The sequence below is a fragment of the Orcinus orca genome, chromosome 15 (genome assembly GCF_937001465.1).
Source record: "Orcinus orca chromosome 15, mOrcOrc1.1, whole genome shotgun sequence".
Lineage (NCBI taxonomy): Eukaryota > Metazoa > Chordata > Mammalia > Artiodactyla > Delphinidae > Orcinus > Orcinus orca.
This window is the reverse complement of record NC_064573.1, coordinates 70,297,677-70,321,275: the sequence shown is the minus strand read 5'-3', so window position 1 is coordinate 70,321,275 and position 23,599 is coordinate 70,297,677. Positions and strand designations below refer to the sequence as shown.

Here is a 23,599-nt window from a genome sequence, read left to right as displayed (position 1 = left end):
GTGCCTGGGTAGATTCGTAAGTTTAAGTAAGGGAAAAAGAAAACGTGGGTTTATGATGGTGTTGTTTTTCATTTAGGATTCCTGGAGTATTTATCCCCAAAAACATAAAATGGTAAGGTGCTCAGAGACACGGTAGCATTCACCGGAAGCAGTGATGCTGTAGACCCAGCAGGACAGTCGTTTAAGGACGTCATCTGTGTTTACAACATCATTTCGACGTGATCAAAATATCAGTTGCTTACAAGCTAGCGTGACCGAACTTTTACTGGGCTGCTGGGTTCAAAGCCAGCGACACACCTCTCGCTCATGTAGATTGTAGGTAGCGGCGTCATTGTTCCCTCATAGCAGGATTGATCGTGTCTAGGCAAGTGTGTGATGCAGGAGAGGTACGTGTGATTCACACTCATCCCCACGTTAGTACTGTGCCGAGGGAACAGCCTTGCTTTCTGCCTTATAGAGACGTTCCTTTCTTTGCAGCTTTCTTTGAGATGTTACATTTTGAATTTTCGTACATTTCTTTTGTAGTCATTTCCCCCCACTTCTAGAATATCATCAAAGAAAGAAAGATGCTGATATTTTTTCTTTACTTTTTCTAAGCTGGTAGTTTTCAGTATTATTTATTAACTTAATTTAAAAAGTCATGCAATAATGTGAAGTAACTTATCATCTTTTATTTTTACGGTCAGCAAAATTTACTGACAATGGAACAGATCGTGTCTGTGGAAGAAACTCAGATTAAAGACAAAAAGTGCATTTTGTTGAGGATAAAAGGAGGGAAGCAATTTGTCTTGCAGTGTGAGGTGAGTGTTTATTTGTATTTTTTCCAGGGGTGAAAGTTAGAACAATTATATAAACATTCAACAAAGGTGCCTGCCTGGTTATCAAACATTTTCTTACTCCATGCTTTATCACTCACGAACTTAGCAAGAAAGTTGGAAGATACAAGGATCTCAGCAAATTAACAGTTATTTTAAAAGAAGTGTCTCTTAGAAAATGGCAGGAGGAAGGACAGGAAATAACGTGATTACCCTATCTGGAAACCATCCAGTATTTAATAGGAGCCTTGAATTTTATTTGTTCCACAATTTTCCAGATCTGATCTGATCTTTCAGCATGTTTGAAGCTGAGGTTTGTGTGTTGAAATAAACATAAGATCCCCAAGTAACTCTTAACAGGGGAAATGCCATCTTTCTCTCCCCAAAGTTCTATTGTACCCCGAGCTTAATTCCTGAACACTTCTCCTGGGGTGTGGGGGGATGTTTGGTGGGGGGATGAGAAAAGAGCGTATTTAGAGAGATAAAGCAGTAGTAAATACAAAGACGTGTTTGCTTCACGACTTCAACACTTTTCTACTGTGTGTGTGTGTGTGTGTGTGCGCGCGTGCGCACACGTGTGTGTGTGTGTGTGTATACGTGCTTGTAAAGAGCATATTTAGAGAGATAAACTAGTAGTTGATGGAAAAACATATGATTAATTACTTCATGACGTCATTGCACATGTGAAGGCGCTTCTGAAATTTGTCAAAACTCCTCATGTATTATTTTCTAGACTCGAGTTATTTTAGACATCAGAGATCAAAGGTGATCTTTCAACAAAGTCAAGGCAGCACTTCTCCTGTGGGGTTGTAGGAGGCTCTTCTGAAGGGCTTGGTCCCTCTTCTGGGCAAGGGGCCCCTGGAGGAAGTTCCTGCGTGACCCGCCCCCCATTACTCACTGGCCGCGGGGTGGGACATGGGGTGTGCTTTCTCTGGGGGGAAGGGGGTTCCAAGGACTGGCCAGAGGTATCCATGTGTGTCGGCGAATCCAGTGACACTATCCCAACTCCTCCGCCTCTTCTGTTTGCCTTCAGAGTGACCCAGAGTTTTTGCAGTGGAAGAAAGAGCTGACGGAGACGTTCACCGAGGCCCAGCGGCTGTTACGTCGAGCCCCCAAGTTCCTCAACAAATCCCGCTCGGCCGTCGTGGAGCTCTCGAAGCCGCCCCTCTGCCACAGGAACAGCAATGGCCTCTGACCCCTGGCACAGGAGGGTCCCACGAGACGGCACCTCCTCCGGGAAGTCCACGTGGGCTGCTCGACCCGCAAAGTGGAGCCTTTGGGAGAAGTGTGAGGATGAGAGATGGAGTCGCTCACCTCCGGGGTGCTCCGTGGCTGGGGGGGGCCTAGGACTCTGAGATGCTCCTACTAGGAGTGGCAACCACCCTCAGGCTTGGGGGCGCCTCCTCCCCTCCCGAGGGTCTCCCGCCACGATCGCATCCATCCGCCCTCGAAACTACTGAAGAAACGAAGTTCTCTTTCTTTGCCACACACTTCTTTTGGTTACAGATGAACCTAGAACTTGAAATGATTCCTACTGATTGTGTCACTTTTTGCATCCGATATCAAATGTATCTCAGGCTTGCCAAGATGAGATCGAACAGTCTGCCTTTCAGGTCGCCCCACCGTTGCCACGCTCTGTCCATAATCAGCCCGGGCTGGGTTTAGATGTCTTTGCTCCATAGTCCTGGCAGGATGGCAGACCAGCTGGGTGTCCTCTGTGCCCTTGAGAACCAGCCTCTCGTTGTCTCGGGGCTTGAAAGCTGCAGAGGTTTTCTGAAAGGGCTGCATCTGGGCCCTCCCTGTGGGTGCCGCACCCACGGGTACCAGCCTGCCTCTGACCGGGAGCTTAGGCAGCTGGGACCAAGGGCGTGGGAGCCACTCAACATCGAAGGCATCAGATGGTAGATGGTTGGAGGCTCACGGTGGCTCTGCAGGAGGGGCAGTGGCGTTTGCATCTCACGGTGACACAGCCATTTTCAAACCATCAAGTCGGTGCACTTCCCCTGGGTGCACAGGACCGCCTGCGGGCGCCCGTCTCGGGCTTGGACTGGAAGCGGTCGTGAGACACAGCAACTCTGGTTCCCTCTGGCTGACCTCAGGAAGCATCTGGGTAACGGATGTGTCAAGGAAGGAAACTCTGTTTTACCTTTTAGTATAATTTAAAAATGAATTTTATTGAAAAAAGAATGCTGAAGATGAATGTGTCAGAATGGGTTAACTGTGTATATTGACTTGCATTGTCGTTCAACTGTCATTAGCGAATAATTCTCTGCCCTGGCGGGTTCTGTGACAGCGACGGCCTGATCCCAGTGGCCTCCTCTCCCCGTGGTTCGTTTCATGTCCCAAATAAGTGCTGGTTTATAAGAACCAGTGTGTTTCCCAGCCAAGTCCTCCGTGTCATCAGACTAAAAATAATAACAGTAATTTTCAGAGTCCACATATTTGTCCTTTCTTAGTGCAATTTTATTGTTCTGAGTCGACTACTAACAATATAAATAGCTTGACATCGTAATCATCTGCATCCTGTCCTCAGTATTTTTAGTGGTTCCGAATCTTTGTGTTTATATTTGTGTGCCGCACTCACTGGGAAAGTGAGTCCTTTTTAATGAAACCATATCTTGAGAGTTTGGAGGATAATTACCGAAAGAGCCTTTTATTTCATAGGAGTTACCTTGGAAGAGAAACTTTGAGGTTCACTATTTATCTCAACTACTAGTTGGAATTCAGCATACATGTTCTACTATCTGCTGTTTCCAGTATAGAAGCTGGGGGCTACTATGTGCATGGATTCTCCTGATTTAAAGGGGAAGAACAGTATTCAAATTGTGTTTTAAAAAAAAAAAGTAAAAAAAAACCCGCCAGAGATGGAAAAGCTGTTCATGGCAAGTGAGCATCTCCCCAGGCGTGGTTGACTGTCACTGTCACCACTGTAGTTAGTTACTGGCTCCATCGCAGCATCACATGTGCTCAGCACCTGTGGTTCAGAGATGGGTAATTACAGTTTAGAAATCGCTGAGCCTCCTGCCTCTGCTGGACAGGGTAGAGATGTAGCCTCACGTGGAGAAGGTGCATGAACTCCTTGAGGGTCCGGGCTTAGCGTCTCACGTTCCATACCCAGGGCACCAGCTACGCCGATTCGCATCTCTGAAAAATATCATTTAAGCTCTGAAGTAGAACATAAGGTTGTCTTTTCTTCGCAAAAGAAAAATGAATTGGAAATATTCCGAGAGCCCTTTCGCCTCGCCTCATATTTATTCCAAGTGAACGTTTACACTCCCTCACGTTTGATGGGTCACGACAGGGCTGAGAAGAGCATTACGTGGATGTGATTTATTAAAAGTGCTCTGTGAACTTAGGAGGAGTGGCTTTTTAGGGGGAGGTCCCTGTGTGTGTTTGGGGTTTGGCAGCCCTGGAGAGGCCAGTCTTCCTCCTGAGCTCGTGCCTGCAGCCCTTCTGAGGGGGTGTTTCTGCTGCCAGATGGAAGGCGCTTCCGGAACCCTTCTGTGCCAGCACCTGGTGCTCCCGTGGCCAAAGAAGTCGGTTGGTTTAGAAGTCTTGGTATACGTGGCTGTTTTAGGTCTTAATGTTTGACCCTACCTACATTTGGAGTGTTAAAAAGGGCAAAATTGAGCACCAGTGTTATCATTATTTTAGATTTATTTGGTTGGGATATTTTCACATTGTCAGAAAAAATCACTGAAGTTGATATTTTTGTAGAATTATGTTAGTGGTGTCTTGATTTCATGATTCAAAGGAATCATTAAAGCAAAGCCTAAAAATAATAGATTAAGCTGCTCTACACCATATATGGAATGAATTTAAAACTTTTGGGAATCCAAGGTTATTTTTTTTAACCTAAAACATTCTCTTTGGTGCATTTATTCCCTTATGTCATGTCATGGGGGCTCATGGTTTTTCCTTCTCTATCATGTTTAAGTACAATTTTTCAGCAAAACTGCTAGAAATCAGCTGTTGTTTCACTGCTAATGTGAATGTTTCACTTCCTGTGCCTCTGATTGGTCAATTCACGGACATGACAATTTCAAATTCTATATGTAAAGAGAAGGGGCAAATGTCCAGGCTCGCTGAAGAAAGGAAGCGTTCTGCTCAAGAAAGACAGCAACAAAGCTGGAAAAGCAAATAGAGCGATGACCACAAACAACCATCTGTTCAAAGCAAGAGTTAGCTTTGATTTGCGCTTTGAAATATGCTGTACATATACTAAAAACAATTGTTTGAAGGCTCACACTGGCCATTAAAAAATATCATTGACCAATTGACGATGTGGTTTAACTCTCAAGAAGATCAAAGTGTGTTTTTTCTGATGATTTTTTCTTTCATTCAGAACTTATAGTTGGGCCAATCGAGTACATTTGACTTTTCAGTGGAATTGATTTTCTGATGTTTCAAAATGTTAACCTATCGAGAAGAAAAGAAAATTCTCAAAGTTGGACTTTTTCTGCTTGATGTAAATATGTTAAAAAATTTGCAATGTGCTGGTGTAAGATAAGGCTTATCTTGTATGATTTAATTTATATGTAATTTTTCTCAGTTTCATTCAGGGACTCATATCTGTGTCGTTCAGAGATGCTTGGGGAAGGAACTCCTCCCCTCCCAGGGAATGGATGCGCTGTTTGTACCCGGAGAGGAGTTGGGCTTCATTGGGATCTGTGACAGATGCTGGGAGGTGGATGGAGTGGGTGTCACAGAAGGCAGGATCCTGGTAGAGATGGGGCAAAGGATAAAAGGAGTTAATTCGCTGGGAAAAGCCAATCTCCTTACACCATAAAGCACCAGGGAAATTCCAGTTGAACTTGGTGCTTTGGGGTGGTTTTCCCCTTATAACAAGAAGAGTTGTATAGTAACTATTTTAAGACTCAGTCGCTTTAGTTTTGAATATGGAGCTGCTGGACTTGTAAGAGGCTGTTTGCTTTCCACCAGGACTTTCTGTAGAAATGATGTTGCCGGTTGTCCCTGCTTGTCATCCGGCACCCTTGGGGAAGGCACAGGGGACCCAGAGCTGATGCTCCATCTTGGTGTGTGTGCCTTGCAGCCAATCAGGGGAGGGGGAGAAGGCCAGAGGTGGGGTGTGGGCTGCTGTCACCCTGTCAGTCAGGTGGGGACATTGCTGCACACCCACTGAAGGTACCGTAATTCCCCTACAGTAACAAGACTGGGCTTGCTGCTTGAGCCAAGCTGAGTGAGCTTTACTTTTCAAAACATTTTTTCTTCCTAAAGCTCTAACATGATTTCCCCTTCCACATCAGGTTAACTTGAGAAGCTTTAATTAATTAATCACTTAAATTCATGTTAATATGAATTTTTTGTATCCCGGCCACATTTTGAAAAATTTACTGTGGGAAGAATGAAAGTTGAAGTCTAAAATGATACTTCTTGGCTTCCTCGAGTCATAATGGCCTTTAGATTTTCTTCATCCTCAAAGACTAAGAGAGCTGTTCTTTGACAGCCGAGTAACAGGGATGCCCAGCTCTGGCAGCGTTCAAAGGCCTGGGGGCGTGGGTGACCGGCCGCTTCACTGGCCTGGCTGGGTTAGCACTTACTGATAAATGTAGCACCCCAAATTTTAAATTGCCTTTATTTAAAAAAACACGCACACACTACAGAAAATGGATTAACATATCATTCCATCAAAACCATATAGGAAAACCCTGCATTTTAGAGTTAAATGACTCACGTTCTTATAGTAAACTCTCTTATACCTAACAAATCTCAGAATCATCTCTGAAAAACTGGTAACTATGCTTCCAATTTTCATTTTGTCCTAATATAAAATGTCTCTCATGTAAGGGGTAGGGAATGGAGAAATATTTCTAATTGTGTATTCATATTCCAAAGGACTTGAAATTCAACTTCTTGTTGATTATATTCCATGATGTACATATTCTATGTGGTTTATAAGCTAAGCACTGGCCTTTTTTTTTTTTTTTAGTTCTATTGTTAAATTGTATTTTTCTATGTTTTAACAAATTATAATAGATTTGGCTTTTTTCTGGGTAGCATAAAGATTGCCAAACTACATATATATATATATATATATATATATATATATATATATAAAAACAAGAGTTCTATTTTAGCACAATAGCTTTTTATATTATTTATTGAATCCTTCGGTTCTCATTAGAAACATTGCTTACCGCTTCTGCCCCTTTTTATTTGTATAGTTTGTTATTTAAGGAAATGCAGTCCTTTCTGTTTCTGGGTTTTTTTTTTTTTTCCACAAAATAAAATTGAGACCAAGCATATAGCAATGTGGGGTGGACATCCTTTCTCACGGCCATGGACTGTTTTCAACAATAGCTTAACCCTCTGATCTGTGCTGAGAGGCCAGCGCACTTCTTGGGGTAACATCTGACAGTGAACTTGTGGTGAAATAACTGCTTTCATCTACCTCTTCCGAAGGCCCCCTGCTTGTTGACAGGTTCCTTGAGTGCCCGATTCTACACTGGCTCCATCGTAAAAGGATTTCAGGGAAGTGTATAGCCGTCCTTCCCTCGTGAAGTAGATTTCACCGTGTCGTGTAGGGGCCCCAGCGAGCGGGGCAGGTAGATACGATCGCTCCTGTGTGGTCAGCCTTCGGGAGCTGCAGTTCACCTGCAGAGCATCATTTCTGATTCTTCTCGTGCCAAGTCCCCCCAGTCGGTCTCGCCATTGCCTCTAGATTTGACTGGTGCGCCTGATTCATCAACTACTAAATGGAAGCTGCTTCCTCCACATTCTTAGAAACGGCCCCGCTGGGTTTTAAAACAGCACTTCCGGGAGCAGCACATTCGAACGTGACCCTTCCCCCCTTGCCGTTTCAAAATGGTTTGGGAAATGGGCTTGTCTGTGGTTAAAAGGGTCCCCGTGAAATAGAGTGAAGACTGGTCCCTGTGAGAGGGGGTCCCTCCTCACATGTTGATGTTTTTCTCTCCCTGTTGCCCTAGCTGCGCAGCCATCCACGTAGTCACATATTTGCTCTGTTCATGGCCAAGTGTAATGCCCTTGAAGAAATAAATCTGTTTTCTCTCATGCATTGCTATACCAAGTGAAGCCAGTGAATTCGATATTGTAAGTCTAGATATTGTACCTATTAAATTACCATCTGTTTTTATCTCTTTTCCCATCGATTTTGCCAGTGGAGGTTTACGGTCGCCTCTTAGTATGCGTTTACTAGTGCACGTTTGAAATCGTATCCCACGTAAGATGCTGGTTCAAGTCCGCGGTCACCTGCCCTGTGTGTGGTGTGTCACCGTCGGTTAGTTTCGCCATCTTTCACGGTTATTTGGGGGGCAGTCGGGCTGGTTTTCTGTGTTGATAAATGGCTCATGTAAACCTCAATAAAAAGGATCTGTACAAAGAGACATACTTTGGTGTGCTATTCCGCGCCCCCCCCCCCCCCCCAGCTAAAAACTACATTTCTTTATCAAGCTGTTAGGTCATCAGGAGGTGACTCATTTGTAAGAATCCTAACTTCGGAAGAAATTCATGCAGAGGCTGATTTTATTTATTTTTTTAAAAAAAGGAAGGGAACTGCCAACAAGCATTTCTGCTGATTTCATGGATTCTTGGAGCACAGCCAACTTCAGCCTCAGGGTTTGGGAGACTACCTGCTTGTGGAAGACACGGTGCCAGAAAAGACTCTGGGAAAGCCGGGAGGTCCATCTCGTCTCCAGTTTTTCTAGGAGCTGTGCCAGGCTCCCCCATGTACTCCCTGGGTAACTTTGGCATCCCTCCCAGAAGTTAAGGCCTCTCACTCTCCATGCCTACTCCCACGAAGACTTCAGGAGAGACCCCATGGTACATGTCACTTTAAACCAGAAATCCAAGGAAGTGGTGGCCCCAGGGCCACAGCTACCTGGGCAGGACTGCCTGCTTGTAGGTCCACAGGTCGAGGGTAGGGTAGGTACCTCTGTCCTTGAGGTGGAAACACCTCCTGTCCCTTGCTGGTTCAGGAAAGAAGGACATCACGATTGGTCCACGGTCCACGGAGCCATCCAGTTTCCCTGGAATGTATTTGTGTTTGCCGACTTGAAAACCTCTTAACAAAATAGTTGACAGGAGCCCCAGCTATGGAGCACGTAGTCAGCATCGTAGGCAGAGGTCAGCCGCGTGATAGGGCCCTTGGTCTGATGCCATACGTAACCAAGGATCACTCCTGAGAGCTGCAGAAATCCAGTCACCCCTTGGCACCCAGAAGGAGAGAAAGCAGCCTGGGGACCCTGCTTTGAGCAAGGTCACTGGGCAACTTCTTTGGTCTTCTGTTTTCTCATCCCTAAATTAAGGGAGTTGAATTAGATGATCTTAAAGGACCATTCTAGCCAAAAACACCCGAGTTTCCGATGAAGGGTAAATGTGAGGGACTTTGGCTGTACTTGTAGAGCAAAAAGGAAATGCTCTCCCGCACATCCCAGGGCTCCTCCCATGTTGCCTTAAGGATCACTGCTGTGTCACTCTCCCCCTTAAACCGTGCCTTCGTGAACCCTGGAGCCCCTGCTGGTTTACCTGGGTGGAAACCAGGTGTTGAACTGAAGAAGAGGCTTTCTTTTCCTGGCCACTTTCTGACCATGTTGGGTACCGGAGATTGAAAAAACGTTTTCAGTCCAAATTGTTCAGGCTGGTCATCTCCCGGGATCGGATTAACCAGATAAAACGCTGAAGCTTCACTGTGTGCTCACGTGCGCAGCTTTGGACATGGCACGTAATCGATAAAGCCCATGAGGGGAAATTGACTTAGTGGCTCATACTAATGGATCCCTAACGGGCAAAATGGGGGACAGAGCAGATAATCATGGCAAGGAGACATTTTGTCTAACTTATGGATATCCCAAGTGAATGTTTTTTACGTTTTTATTCTTATTCTTTAACTTTGGTATGTGGGTAAAATGCCCAGGTCTTCAGGTGATTTGATAGCCAGTAAAATATGTCTCTACCTGACTGTCAGTCATAGTTTTCTGCATTGGGAATTTTCAAAATTTTCTGCCTCTTATGTGTATATTAGTGAAAGATGGAAGAAGATGCATCAGGGGCTACTAGCTTGATCCTGTTTTAAACCTAACTTCTGCCTCATTGTTTCTATGTAACAGATTTGATGGTTTCACTTCTCTGTCTTGAAATGACCAAGGAGGAATGGAAAAAGAAAGGAACAGAATTATGAACATTCTATTTGTTTGTGTAAATTTTGGTCCCTCAATGTAAAATAAGGTCATACAGTCAGAGGCTTAGCTACAGAAGCTTAGCAAATACGTTTGCCCTTTGTAGTTGCCATCGAAAAAGCTTACCTTTTGCATAATAACTTTAAATGGAGTATAATCTATAAAGACTTGGAATTACTATGTTGTACACTTGAAACTAAGATACTATTGTAAGTCAACAATACTTCAATAAAAAACAAGTGCTACTTTAGTTAGGCTCAGTGATTAAGTTTATATGCATGGGTTACATGTAATATATATTTGATACAGTCACATAAAAAATAAAAACAAAAAACACACACAAAATAACCCAAATAAACCACATTTACATGCACCAATGTCAAAAGGTAACACTGAGTGAAAGGAGTGCTCTATCCTTCCATAGGTGTTGATGCCAAGGGCACTCCTTAATTTAAAACATCTGTTCACTAAACTCTGGATACCTACTGGGTATGATCCCTTTCCTCCCGTATCAGGCCCACTGAGAAGCTCAGGGGCAGCTCTCCTCTGCGGGCAGCTCTCCTCTGCTGGCAGCTCCGATGGTAGGAAAAGCTTTTACAGATCTCCATTTGGTCATTTAGTCACTCAACAAACATCCACTGAGTATCTAGCATGGGCCGCACACTCTGGAATGTTCAGTGGGATCAGGATCCCCATTTTACAGAGGGGAGTCTGGAGGCCCAATGAGGTGAGGCCACCTTCCCGGGGTCAGGATTGAGCCAGGCTCTGTGCTGACATGTTATCTCTGTACCTCAGTCAGAGGGCAAGTGTCGGGGGGTTTCCTCTACAGGAGTCTCTCCCACTTCTGCACCCCAGGCTAGTCTTTTATTCATTGGTTACTTTGTTCTCCAGAGATCCCATGAGCACCTACTCAGTGCCTGGCCCTGTGCTGGGTGAATGGGAGACCACAGGCTGGTGGGAGATGGACAGACATCTAAAGAAAGCATGATGTGAGACCAGATCCTGGGACACCTGCTCCAGCTCAGTTTCCATGCATTTGATTATTCATTGTGTATGTATTTTTTGAGCACTTACTGTGTACCAGACTCTTAAAGAGACAGACAGTTCCCCTTTATCCCTGAGGGGACCGTGACATACAACGCTGGTCCCCGCAGTGGTCACGTGAGAGGATTCTCATGATTGTCAAATGGACAGAGACACACGAGACAGTTCTCCAGTTTATCATCACACACACACACAGCTCTCTGATGGCAGTGAGGATGGTAGGAGCCTCAAAATGAAAGAGGCCGATGACAGCACTTAACCATCAGATGCTGGGTGGAAGCAGTCATCCTAGTGTGTGGTGAGGTCCAGGGAGCCGCGGGGGGCTCCTAGCTCAAAGGACAGATGGAGATGATCAATCGCACCCCAAGGGGCAAAAGACATTGAGCTGCCAACAAGGGTCCCACTCAGAAAAGAAAATTAAGGATAATCAAGCGACTGAAGTCAATTGTCCCAATAAATCGTCACAATCCCTTGGCCATTTTGGGGACCCAGAACTCACTGCCTGAGGAAGGAGAGGTCAGGTGTCCAGGACGAAGGGCTAGCAACCCCAGGGCAGATGGGATCAGTAACAATTCCCTTAGTCTTTGCCCAAGATGACCTACAGCCACTTAGACCACCTGGACACCCTGAAGAATAGCACCAATGATGCCATGCTCATTGCACCGGAAGCACCAGAAGGGCCAGTTCACTTTCTAGTCCTTTCCTGCCACACCTAGGGAACGGAGCCTCAAGACAGAAAGATAAATGCTCAGCCAGGTGACAAAATGTTGCTTACGAGGCTTCCCTAAATCAGCACAGTCAGAGCAATACCTGACTGTCCTGGGTGGTGAAAATCTATCACCACGGGTACTAGGGGAATAAAGCAGACTTGCCAGGGGCCCTCAGGGCAGACAGATCCAAGTTAACTTAACCATCCCTGTAGGTCTCAGCTTATGAAGACCTCCAGCCCCTGGCCCAGAGATCCACCCCACCATTTAAAACCAACAGCCATGGAAAGATACAAGAGGCAGAAAAACACCATGAAATGAGTTTCAGGACGTGGCACGAGGTGGGTTCATGGTTCAATGTTAGATAATCCAGCATGACATGGAGAAAATAGGTCGAGGGGACTTGTCATCTTCAAGCTCTTTGTGTGGTGCAGCCTAAGATGTCCCACACCACCCTTCATGGGACCCCTGGGGCCCCTCCTCCATCTCATGTTGATTGTATAGACAGCCATTTCCAAAGCTGGCTTTACTTTGTGTTTCTGTGAACTTCTGTCAAACGCTAATTGTCAACAGCCAGAAGAAAATAATAGTTTCCTTTGGAAAACTATTGCTCAGTCAGCCATGGGGACAGCAGAGTTACAACAGGTACTGATGGTTGAAATGATTCTTCAGAGAAGCAGCATGTCATGTTCCGATGACCGTGGGCTTCAGAGTCAGGAGGACCTGGATTTGAGTCCTGACTCTACCCCTTGCTAGCTGTGTGGACCTGCACAATATACTTAATCTATGGAAGCCCCTACTTCTCTCCTTCCAGGTGAGATTGGCCGAGACCTGGGGCCCTTTACCAGAGTGTTTGCACCCGGACAAACGTCTTCTGGAGCAACAGAATACAGAGGAACTAGAAGGGACTAACCTTAACTGCAAGCATGCGCAGTTGGCGTAATTAGGAACAATAAGATACAGAAAGGCCGCAAACCAACTGCTATTTCTAAGGTGCCGGGAGCAAAAGCCGGCAGCGCGCATGATCCCTGCACACGGCACGGCACCTCGAGCGGGTGGGCAGTGCAGCTAAGCCACGTCTCCTGCCCGACCCACTGATCTGTCCCTACCCTCACCTCATTTAAGGAATCAGCCCGCCCTCCTTGGGGAGCGAGCAAATGCACCTGTTTCTTATTCCCTCTCCCTTGTGCTGCAGCATAAGCCCCAATAAAGCCTTGCCTGAATCTCTCATCTGGCCTCTTACCAGGTCCTCTTGATGAAAGAGTCCAAGGAGCCAAGTCGGTAACGCAGGCAGTGGACAGAGCACTCTTTTAGATCATCCTGTTTGCTGTTTAAGACTGTGCCCTCTGGGGTCAGAACTACGTGGGTTCAATTCCTGGCTCTCCACTGCTTTGGGTAAGTCGGTTCATTCTTCTGTGCCGCCGTTTCCCCATCTGCGACATGGGAATGGGGAAAACCCTATCTCCTAGGGTTGTCGAGAATAGGACATGAGTTCATTAAAGACCTCAGGCTGGTGTCCGGGTGAGCGACAGCGGCTGCATCTTCCTTACGCCGAGAGACACCGGCATTCGGTCGAGCTATTTCCTTCCCGGGACCAGCCGGGACATGGAGCCGGGCACCCAGCTGCTGTGGCCTCCGGTTATCTGCGTGGAGCGTGGAGCAGGGCCGGGAGTATGGCTGTGCCGCCGGCCGGGGTCGGGGTGGGGGTGGGGTCGGGGTGGGGGGCGGGGGAGAAGGCGCCGGCGTCGGGAGCTGTCCCCGCCCCTGTCCCGCACCACCAAATACGTCCATGCGCTCCGACTGCCTGGTCAGCGGCCACCCCAGGCTGCTGCCTCCTGTCCAGACCTGGAGCTCAGCGGCTAATTTTAGAAATGACTTGCCCACTCAGCTGCTGCTATCACATTGGCGTGGGGGAGGGCGGGGAGGTGCAGGCGGGGAAGGGGATATGAGTGCCGGCGTCGGGCGGGGAGCTGCTGCCATTTCTCCTCTGTCCCTGCTCTCCTGGCCTGGTGGGTCCCTGCGCTGGGACCTGGGGAGACCCCTCGGACGGGAGTGGATCCTGTGACCTCAGCCCCGGCTGGAGAAGGTACCGTCGGGCTGGGTTTGACGGTGTGCGCCTTGTGAGCAGATAGGCATAATTTTCCAGAATGTACTTTGGGGGCTGGTCTTGCCATCTGTTTCGGGCCTTTCGGCCTCTGAGCCCTCTTCCCTTTGGCTGGTTGCCTGCTTAGAAAACAAGAGTGTTTCATGGAAGGATTTTATGACCAAACGCTGGGGTGAGGGGATACTTTTAAAGATCACCCTGGTCAGGCCCCAGCTGTTTGCTAATTATTAAATATCTTTAGAGTCATGAGATAACCTTCATTTTGGAATCTCAGCCGCCAGACGGCAGGGGTTCGTATTTTCCCTCAGCTACCAGTGGTTTCTGCTTAACTGGGTGTCAGTTGATGGTGAGGAAGCCAAACGCTTCCGCTTTCACGTTTCCAACGCTGTTGAGTCTAAGCCTTGATTGTAATGGTTTTTTATTCCATTTATTCCAAATAAGCATGGGGGGCAGGGAAGGGGCTGGTGGACGGAGGTTTGAGTTTCACGTGGCCCAGTGAATTCACAGGGATCCTCTGTCCGAGAGGAGGTGTTTTCTGTGGCTCGCCCGTTGTGGGCATTTCTTTGAATGGAGAAGCGGCACAGGCCTCGTGAGTGGTGTGGGCAGTGGGCACAGTGGGGAGGGGCTGTGTCTTCACATGGAGCTCCCTCCCTGGAGTTAGGCCTCAGGGCCACGGCCTTGGTGAGGCTGCTCCGTGGAGGTGGCCGGGAGGGGAAAGTCCAGTCGGTTCCAGTCTGGCCTCGAGCCACCGGGCCGGGAGAACTGCACTGCCGCTTTCACTCTGCGGCCGGCCGAGCAGATGCCTGGCCCGCTCAGTGCACCAGCTCAGGGGGGCCGAGGGGCCCACTGGGGCTTCCTGTGTCTGACAGGACCGTGGTTCCCTCAGGGTTGTCTTTGCTACTGACTCAGGCTCTCCTGTATCTGGGTGTGACGTCCAGGGTGGGCTGTGTAGTTTAGGCTGTGGATGAGTTCTAGAAAATAATGACACACAGAGAGAGACAGAGGAGGAGGAGGGTCTCCTGACTTTGGAGGGGCTGCGTGTCACCAGCGCAGATGTCTGGTGGCACCTGCACATAGGCCCGGTCACCTTGAATAGCCAAGTTTGGGCTCTGCTGACTCTGCGACCTCGGAGCAGTCCCTTCCGGGATCTAAGCTTTAGTTTCGCCTTCGAAACCCTGAGGGCCTTGGCGAGACCATCCTGGAGATGGCAACCAGGATTCAACATCCAGGGCAGCGTTTCTCCAAGGATGGGTCGTTGATTACCTCCACCGGCCTCACGGGGGTGGGGCGGGGAGGGGGGTGTCAAACATGCAGATTCCCGGGACCATCTCAGAACTCCTGAACGGTCCTGGGGGGAGGGGCCCGGAAATTCACAGGTTTCAAACCTGATGGGCACGTCCGGTGGCCACCAAGGCTGGAGAAACGCCTTTCCTGTGGGAGCCGACAAACCCCCAGGGGGCTGCTGCTTAGCACCCACCTTGGTCTCACAGACGTGGAAAACACGCACTGTCCTCTGTTAGGGTCTGATTATTGCAAAATTTCATAAGGCCCGTGCTCAGCCAGGGGCAAGACCAAGCGCTTCTGGGGGCTTTGTGAGATGAGATGAGAAGCCCCCAGCTGTACAGAAACTTTACTGTGCAGTTTCTGGCAGTAAAGGAGAGAACCTCCCGGCACGGCCAAAAGGATGGGAACTCTGGCTAGGTTCCTTCTAGGCCTTGTTGACACAGCCCTTCAGCGGCTCCTGGTTTACGTAGGAGATACAAACGACTGTCTGAACGGGCTGGTTTAAGCAGGTGGTTAGTTGCTGTGTGGCGACTGTGGTATATGGCATATCCTTGAATGTTTTTAACTAATAACTTTTATTTTTTAGAGCAGTTTTAGATTCACAGCAAAATTGAGGGGAAGGTATAGAGATTCCCATACACCCCCGTCCCCACGTTCACAGCCTCCCCCGTGGTGACATTCCCCACCAGCGTGGGATGTTTATTACAACTGATGAACCTTTACTGGCACGTAATTATCACCAAATGCATAGTGTCTGTGATGGTTCACTCTTGGTGGTGTATATTCTATGGATTTGGAAAATGCATAACGATATGTGTCCATCATTATGGTATCCTATAGAGTAGTTTCACTGCTCTAAAAACCCTCTGTGCTCTGCCTGTTCATCCCCTTCTCCCCCCAACCCCCCCGGCAATCACTGATTGTTTTACTGTCTCCACAGTATTGCCTTTTCCAGAATGCTATATGGTTGGAGTCTACAGTACATACTCTTTACAGATGGGTCCTTTCATTTAGTAACATGCATTTAAGTTTCCTCCATGTCTTTTCACGGTATCCTTAATATTTAAGCTATGTGAAATTTAATTATTTGGAAAATGGAGAAAGTCGGCAAGTGGAGGCCCCCCCCCCCGGGTGCTGTCAAATCCAGCCTCACCCGTTCACAGATTGGGCAGCTGAGGCACAGAGAGGGTTAGCAACTTGCCCAAGGACACACAGATTTGCAGTGACGGCATTGGGCTTAGAACAGCCCCTGCCTTCCAGTTTGACATTCAGGAGACAGCCTGGGGCTCCCCATTTTAGGAATAATAACCCAATTTTTCCTATTACCCCCACCCCCAAAACCTTCTCCACCATCATCCTCCAAGCCTCAAACGAAAGGATTAAATCTCAGCTCTAGTTTCAACAAAAATGAACTTTATTACACAAACAAGCTCATTGGGATGAGAGCTGCTGGGATATCTCATAACCATCAAGGCAGAAGTCAGTCTCTCCCCTTTCTCTCTCTCTCCCTCTCTCTCTCTCTCTCTCTCTCTCTCTCTCTCTCTCTCTCTCTCTCTCTCTCCCCTCCCTCCCTCCCCCCTCCCTCTCCCTCTCCCTCTCCCTCTCCCTCTCCCTCTCCCTCTCCCTCCCTCTCCCTCTCTCCCACACACACACAGACACACACACACACACACACGCACACGCACACGCTCATGCGTACACCATTCATTCTAAAGGACCCAGAGCCAACATCAGCTTCACCTGAATCACCTCCCCCGGCCCCGTCATGACTCACCCAGCTCCGTAATTTTCCTTTCCTGTTCTACACTGTGCTTCTCCCTGATACTTAATTACTTTGAAGAAGTACAGTTTCTGGCAGTAAAGGAAAGATCTTAGAGAATCGGTGAGGTGGATTTACCAGATACTCAGCCAGCACTCACGCTCAGGGAGTCAGGGATTTCAAGGTCCGGGGTCCCAGGGGAATTCATCTCCGCCCATAAAAGATTGTGTGCGTGCATTTTCAGCTGTTTCTTGGGTACCAGCTGGGGTTTGAGTTTCAGTTTCATGGAGGGCAACCAGATTAGCTGTCGAGTTGAGAGAGAGATGGTTGCTTACTGGGATTAAATGTCTGTTTCACACTGGATATTGCTGTGAGCTTGGGCATGAGTGATTAGTCCCATTTTACAGATCAGGAAGTGAGGTTCAGAGGCTTAAGTGACCCAAGGTCATGCAGAGTGAAATGAAAGTGGGACTTGGTTCCTTGCTGCCAGAGACTTGTTTATTTAGTCTAGTCTAATAAACAACGTGAGCTAAGATAACCAATTATGCAACACTGTTCCACGGGGACAGATAACAAAGCCTATTCAAACTAATTATCTCATTTAATCCATTGACAGTCCAGGAGGGGGCATCATACTGTTCCAGTTTTCTCGAGGAGAAAAGAGAATCAGAGAGGGTTAGTGACTTGCCTGGGGTCACAGAGCCACTAAGTGGCTATGGGTCCAGGAATGACTTCTCCTCTTATTCTTCTGTCAACAGTGGGTTGACTCATTTTCTCAATTCTTTCTATATCACATCTATTTATTGTTTGAAGCAAGATTATTTTGCCCTTTTTTCCCCTTAACGCTCCTCTCTACTTGACATGATTCTTCTAGGCCAGGGTTTCTTGACCTCACCACAATTGACATTTGGGACTGAGTAATTCTTTGTGGTGGGAGGACTGTCCAGAGCATTGTAGGATGTTTAGCAGCGTCCCTGGCCTCTACCTGCTAGATACCAGTAGCAGCCCGTCTCCAGCTGTGACAACCAAAAATGCCTTCAGGCATTGCCCAATGTCCATGGGTGAGCACAATCACCGCCTATTGAAAACCCTGATCTAGTCTAGCTCTGTCCAACAGAAATTTCTTCGATAATGGAAATGTTCTGTATCTCTGCTGTCCAGTATGGTAGCCACTAGCCATGTGTGGAATATGTGAAAGTGCCTGGTGCAACTGAAAAGCTGAAGGTTTTTTTGTTTGGTTTGGTTTTTAATAAGTTTATTTATTTATTAATTTTTGGCCGCATTGGGTCTCTGTTGCTGCGCGTGAGCTTTCTCTAGTTGCGGTGAGCGGGGGCTACTCTTCATTGTGGTGCACGGGCTTCTCATTGTGGTGGCTTCTCTTGTTGGGAGCACCGGCTCTAGGTGTGCGGGCTTCAGTAGTTGTGGCACACGGGCTTCAGTAGTTGTGGCTCACCAGCTCTAGAGCGCAGGCTCAGTAGTTGTAGTGCATGGGCTTAGTTGCTCCGAGGCACGTGGGATCTTCCCGGACCAGGGCTTAAACCCGTGTCCCCTGCCTTGGCAGGTGGATCCTTAACCACTGTGCCACCAGGGAAGCCCCTGAAGTTTTCATTTAATTTTAGCTAATTTAAATTTAAATAGCCTCATGTGGCTAGTGGCTGCTGTGTTAGACAGCAAAACTCCAGGTAGCAAGGGAGCAGGGGTAGAAAGACAGCCCTGTGATGGAGCAATCAGGGGAGCCTCCCAGCAAAAGCCTGACCAGCCTCTTGCCTCACTGTGGCAGGCGAAGCACCAGGCTGGAAACGGCAAATACTTGGCACAGGCACCACTCCTAACCATTCCTGCGCCAATGGCAGACATTGCTAGTCGATCACCACACACTTTCTTGCTAGTTCAGCCATAGCTCAGGATCCTTCTCAATACAACACTCCAGGCAGCCCCCAACTACAGATCAGTAGATGCTAGCATTTGAGAGAAATATTATTGCTCATCCCTAGGCCAGGAGGCCCATCTGGAAGGTCCAGGATCTCACCAGGCTGTAAGGTGGCTGGCAAGGGACATGTGGCCAACCTGGGTCAGTGAGGCAACCACAGATATGGACAGCGGAGAGGCGATGTGGTGGAGGAGCCAAGATTTTTCTGTTTCTTCAAGAAACACTCAGAGCGTGATTTAGGGAGAGAGGAAGCGAGTGGGGGGAGAGGTGAAGACCTGTCAAAGCCAGCTGATGTGCAAAGCATTTGGAGATTTTTATTGAGCTGGGTGCAATATTGCGATTTATGAAGAAAAATACGTATTTGGTCATTCAGACCAAAAATATATATTTGGTCATCTCCCACATGGCCCAAAGCTTAAACTATTTTCTCCCTTTTTGGAAAAAAAGTAAATAATTTGCTGATCCTTATTCTAGAGAGGGTTCTGAATTGCCCACAGAAGTGGACTTGCTGGATCAAAGGAAATATACATTGAAAATTTCAGTAGATGCTGTCCTTCATACTTGCACTAGCAGTGTATGAAATTGCCTGTTCCCCAGTATTGTCACCAACGCAGAGTAATATCAAACTTTCCATGTGGCCAATTTGATAGGTGAAAATGGTGTTGCACTACCATTTTTATAATTATACTTGTACTTACCTTAAAATTGTACTTGTACTTACCTTATTAGCAGTAAGATTTAGTATCAGGGAGTAGGTGTAATAAAATATATATTTGGTCTTTGTCTCTCATTCCTGGCACAAAACTTCTAAAACCTGTGGAATTTCCAGATAGGAGTGTCTTTTGATATTCATAACAAAACCCTTTCAACCACACCTGAATTTGTGTTAATGAGGTGACTTTTGGAAAGCCTCTAAGGAAGGGGCTGGTTGCCAGGGGAACCAACCAGAATTAGAGGATTGGAACTTTCAGTCTCTTCCACCCTCCCCCCACCCCCTTGAAGGGGAGAGGGCCTTGAGGTTGAATCAATTAATCCTGTCTACATAAGGAAGCTTCAGTGAAATTAAAAGAATGGGGTTTGGAGAGCTTCTGGATTGGTGTACACAGGGAGGTGCCGGGTGGGACAGCATGGAAGCTTTGCACCCCTTTCCCCATACCTTGCCCTATGCATCTCTTCCATATGGTTGTTCCTGAGTTAGATCCTTTTATAATAAACTGGTAATCTAGTAAGAAAAAAATATATATATATATTTTTTTGGTCATCTCATATATATTTGGCTTTCCAAAAGTCACCTCATTAACATAACAAAAGGCACCTTTAAAAAATTAATTTTTATTCGAGCATAGTTACTTTGCACTGTTGTGTTAGTTTCTGCTGTACAGCAAAGTGAATCAGCTATACATATACATATATCCCCTCTTTTTTGGATTTCCTTCCCATTTAGGTCACCACAGATCACTGAGTAGAGTTCCCTGTGCTATACAGTAGGTTCTCATTAGTTATCTATTTTATACATGGTAGTGTATATATGACAACTTTATCACTCTCCACACTTAGGAAATTCCAAGGGTTTTGAAAGCTGTGAGTCCCAAATATATAGATGGGGTTTGCAGTGCTTCTGGGTTGGTGAACACGTGGAGACTAGGGGTGAGAGGTGTGTGTAGAGAACGTTGAAGCTTTGAGCCCCTTCCCCCCTACCTCGCCCTGCGCATCTCTTCCATCTGGCTGTTCCTGAGTTATATCCTTTTATAATAAACCGGTGATCTAGTAAGTAAAATGTTTCTTTGAGTTCTGTGAGCCACTCTGCAAACTGATCTAACCCAAGGAGGGGCTCGTGGGAACCTCTGATTTATAGCCAGTTGGTCAGAAGCACAAGTAACAGTCAGAGCTTGGGATTGGTGGCTGAAGTGGGGGCGGGGGGAGGGCAGTCTCGTGGGACTGAGCCCTTTACTCGTGGAATCTAATCTTATGTCTGAGGAGATAGTGTCAGAACTGAGTTGACCTGCCCCCACGTACACCCTGGCACATACACGTTGGAATTGGGTCCAGGAACTTAAAAGACTGGGACTCGACCTCAGTCAATTAATAGGCGACAGGGCTGCTGCAGAAGGCCATCATAATAAAGTCAGTAACGGCTCACAGGTGTACAGAGGGCTAGTGTCACCCCCATCCCCAACCCCCCGGAAGTGGACAAGAAAGACTGGAGCTCCCGTTTGACAGATGGGAGAGTTGAGGCCCAGAGAGGTTTGGCAACAGGCAGCATGGGGCCCAAGCTCAGATGTGAGGGCTCCAGGACTGACGTCTGCCCCCTGAAGGGCATAAGCCTGCTGCGCTCACTGTGGTCAGCCTCTTGTGGAGGGAAGTGTCCCCTTGTGCTGCAGAGAGCAGTCTAGGAGGACGCTCCCAGGGGACAGTGACCCGTGTTCTGAAGAATCTGGGAGCTATGAGAAATTGCTCACCTGGCAGATGGTTGAAGGCTCCAGACAAGAAAATGGAGGGTGCACCCCATGGGTGTCACATGGGATGCCTTATCTGTCACTCAGACAGAAGCTCAGAGTCCTTCCTGTGTAACGCTCCAGACACAACCAGGCATCTATCAGAGTTGATATGTGAGTTGAAACCTACTTGCCCCCTATCCTGATAGGAAACAGCTTGACCTTCTCGCCGGGTGACCTCAGCTAAGTGCTTCAACCTCTCTGAGACTCTTGTCTGCTCTATGGGAGTGACGCCAACCATGTGGTTGCTGTCTTGGGAATGAAATGTGATAATGGATTTCAAGATAATTAAATTTCAGGTCCCATAGGAATTTAAGGGGGCCAGGGGCAGTTTAGGTGTAAGGTTTCTATCTCAGTGCTCAGCACAGTGTAGGTTCTCCCTAAATGTTGGTGAATCATCCCGTTCTGAGTCCTGGGCTGGGGCCTCCAGGCCGGCTTTGGCCATGGAGTCGAAAGAAAATGAAAAGATTGAAAGCAGTTACCAGTGATTAAGCATGTGGGTGTGTGGCCGTCCTCTTCCCATTTTACAGCTGAGAAAACAGTCTCAGAGAACTTCCTGGGCGCCCACAAGGGAATAGTGGTGGCAGGACATGAACGTGGGCCATGATAACAGATGTAGATGCAGACAGCAATGGGGGGGACGTCAGCAATCCCCGCTGTAGACTTGCTGGCAACGGCCTGCGCTGCCCCTCCCCAGCCACGCTCCTAATCATTCATCCATTCGTCACTCAACAAATACGTATTGAGAAAGACGTGTGTGCCAGGCACTGTCCTAGGCTCTGGGGCCACATAAGCTGACAAGACAGATGGAAATGCTGAACCTCTTAGGGGCCATGTTCTGCATGGGGAGTCAGAAACTAAACTAAGAACACACAGCATGGTGGAAAGTGATCAAGTGCTATGCGGGGAAAAGAGTAAGATCAGATGATGGGCAGTGCTGGGATAGGGTGGGGTGAGGTGGAATGGAGCTATGCAGCAATTTAAATGGGATGGTGAAGGCAGGATCACTGAGAAGGTGACTCTGAGCAAAGACTTAAAAGAGCTGAAGATGTGAGCCATGCAGAAGGAAAAGCGTGTGCACCAGAGGGAACAGCATGTGGAAGGGTGCATCCAGGTCACTCCTCACTGAAGTGGAGGAGCAAGGGGGAGAGGCGTTAGGACAGGAACCACGTGGGCCCTGTAGGCCACTATAAAGACTTGCGAGTTTGTTCTCTGAGACAGGTGAAGTCATCGGAGGATTAGTTGCTGGGTTAGGGCTGGACATTGAGATGTGAGAGGGAAAGCCTTGAGGACCCCGTGGGGCCACTCAGACCAGCATGTCTACATGGAAAACTGTTTCAAACCATCCCTGGCTTTGGGGGTTACTTTTCCTTTCACCAGCCTCCCTCACCTCCGAGGGGAGACTTGAGACTTTGTCCCACGAATTCGGAGCATCTGGGGCCTCCTCATGGGCTCAAAACAGCAGCTGATGAGGCAGGTGTGAGTTTCAGGCCGGGATGAGAATGTGGTGATAAGAACACTTGCTTAAATTAAGGCTTGACAAAGCCACCCCAGTAGGATTGGCTCCTGGCCCTGGGTCAGTGGGGCTGGCCTAGTGCCCTTGAGGGGCAAGACAGGAGGAGGAAAGGCCCGAGACTGAGCTCTCTCATTTCCGCCATGTGCTCTGGACCCCTGGGCCTGCCAGCAGCCCGGTTGAGGACAACCCAGACAGTCAGCCAGGATCCCCCCTAGAGCCTTGAAGCTGAGGGCGATTCTTGGGAAGCAGCCACTGACCTGGGCGGCCTGAGCCAGATGGGAAGTGTTGCGGGGAGGGCAGTGGCCAGGGCAGCAACCTCAGGTCAGGCCTATTCATAACCGGGCTCCTCTGCCCAGGCGTGTAGCAGAAAGAATTCTGGCTGTGAGTCACTCGGGTCCTCTCCAGTGTCTCCTAAGGGGATGAGCGGGGAGGGGGTCTTCTGTCCGCTTCTCTCCCCCAGCCCCTCTCCCCAGAGATCTGGCCTCCTGCTTGTTCTCCAGCTTTATTTACCTCTTGTGCCTCTGCAACCTGGAAAGCCCACACTATGGGGCCTTCTTCTTAAGGCAAAGACTTGGCTGTTTTCACTTGAACATGTTTTAAGGGTCTCCCGTGGGCACATGACCTCATCAGAGCTAAAATATCCCTTCTTGGGTCTTCCGATCTTGTGATTTCATCGTTGCCAGGCCCTGCAGGAGCGCTGCAGTGTCAGCGAGCTCTGTGCTGGTCAGTGTTTAATGCCCGGCTCCGGGAGCAAAAGCCCTGCTTTGTGGTATTTGCCAGTTTCTGTGGT

At 47.9% G+C, this 23,599-nt stretch overlaps 2 protein-coding genes across 6 annotated transcripts in view; both read left to right on the top strand.

Annotated features, from left to right (window-relative positions):
* GRK3 (G protein-coupled receptor kinase 3) overlaps window positions 1–8,179 on the top strand; it is a 123,375-nt gene extending 115,196 nt beyond the window's left edge. For all 5 annotated transcript variants that reach the window (XM_004283783.3, XM_033412747.2, XM_033412748.2 and 2 more), the window contains 2 exons: window positions 687–800; window positions 1,849–8,179. In XM_004283783.3, the coding sequence (XP_004283831.1) occupies window positions 687–800; window positions 1,849–2,010 (276 nt within the window). In that variant the 3' untranslated portion in view covers window positions 2,011–8,179. The remainder of the gene's footprint in view (window positions 1–686; window positions 801–1,848) is intronic.
* A 5,488-nt stretch (window positions 8,180–13,667) lies between these two features.
* The window catches only part of MYO18B (myosin XVIIIB), a 235,423-nt gene continuing 225,491 nt past the window's right edge, over window positions 13,668–23,599 (top strand). Inside the window, exon 1 of the mRNA XM_049697804.1 lies at window positions 13,668–13,807. The gene's annotated coding sequence lies outside the window, so the exon portion shown is untranslated. The remainder of the gene's footprint in view (window positions 13,808–23,599) is intronic.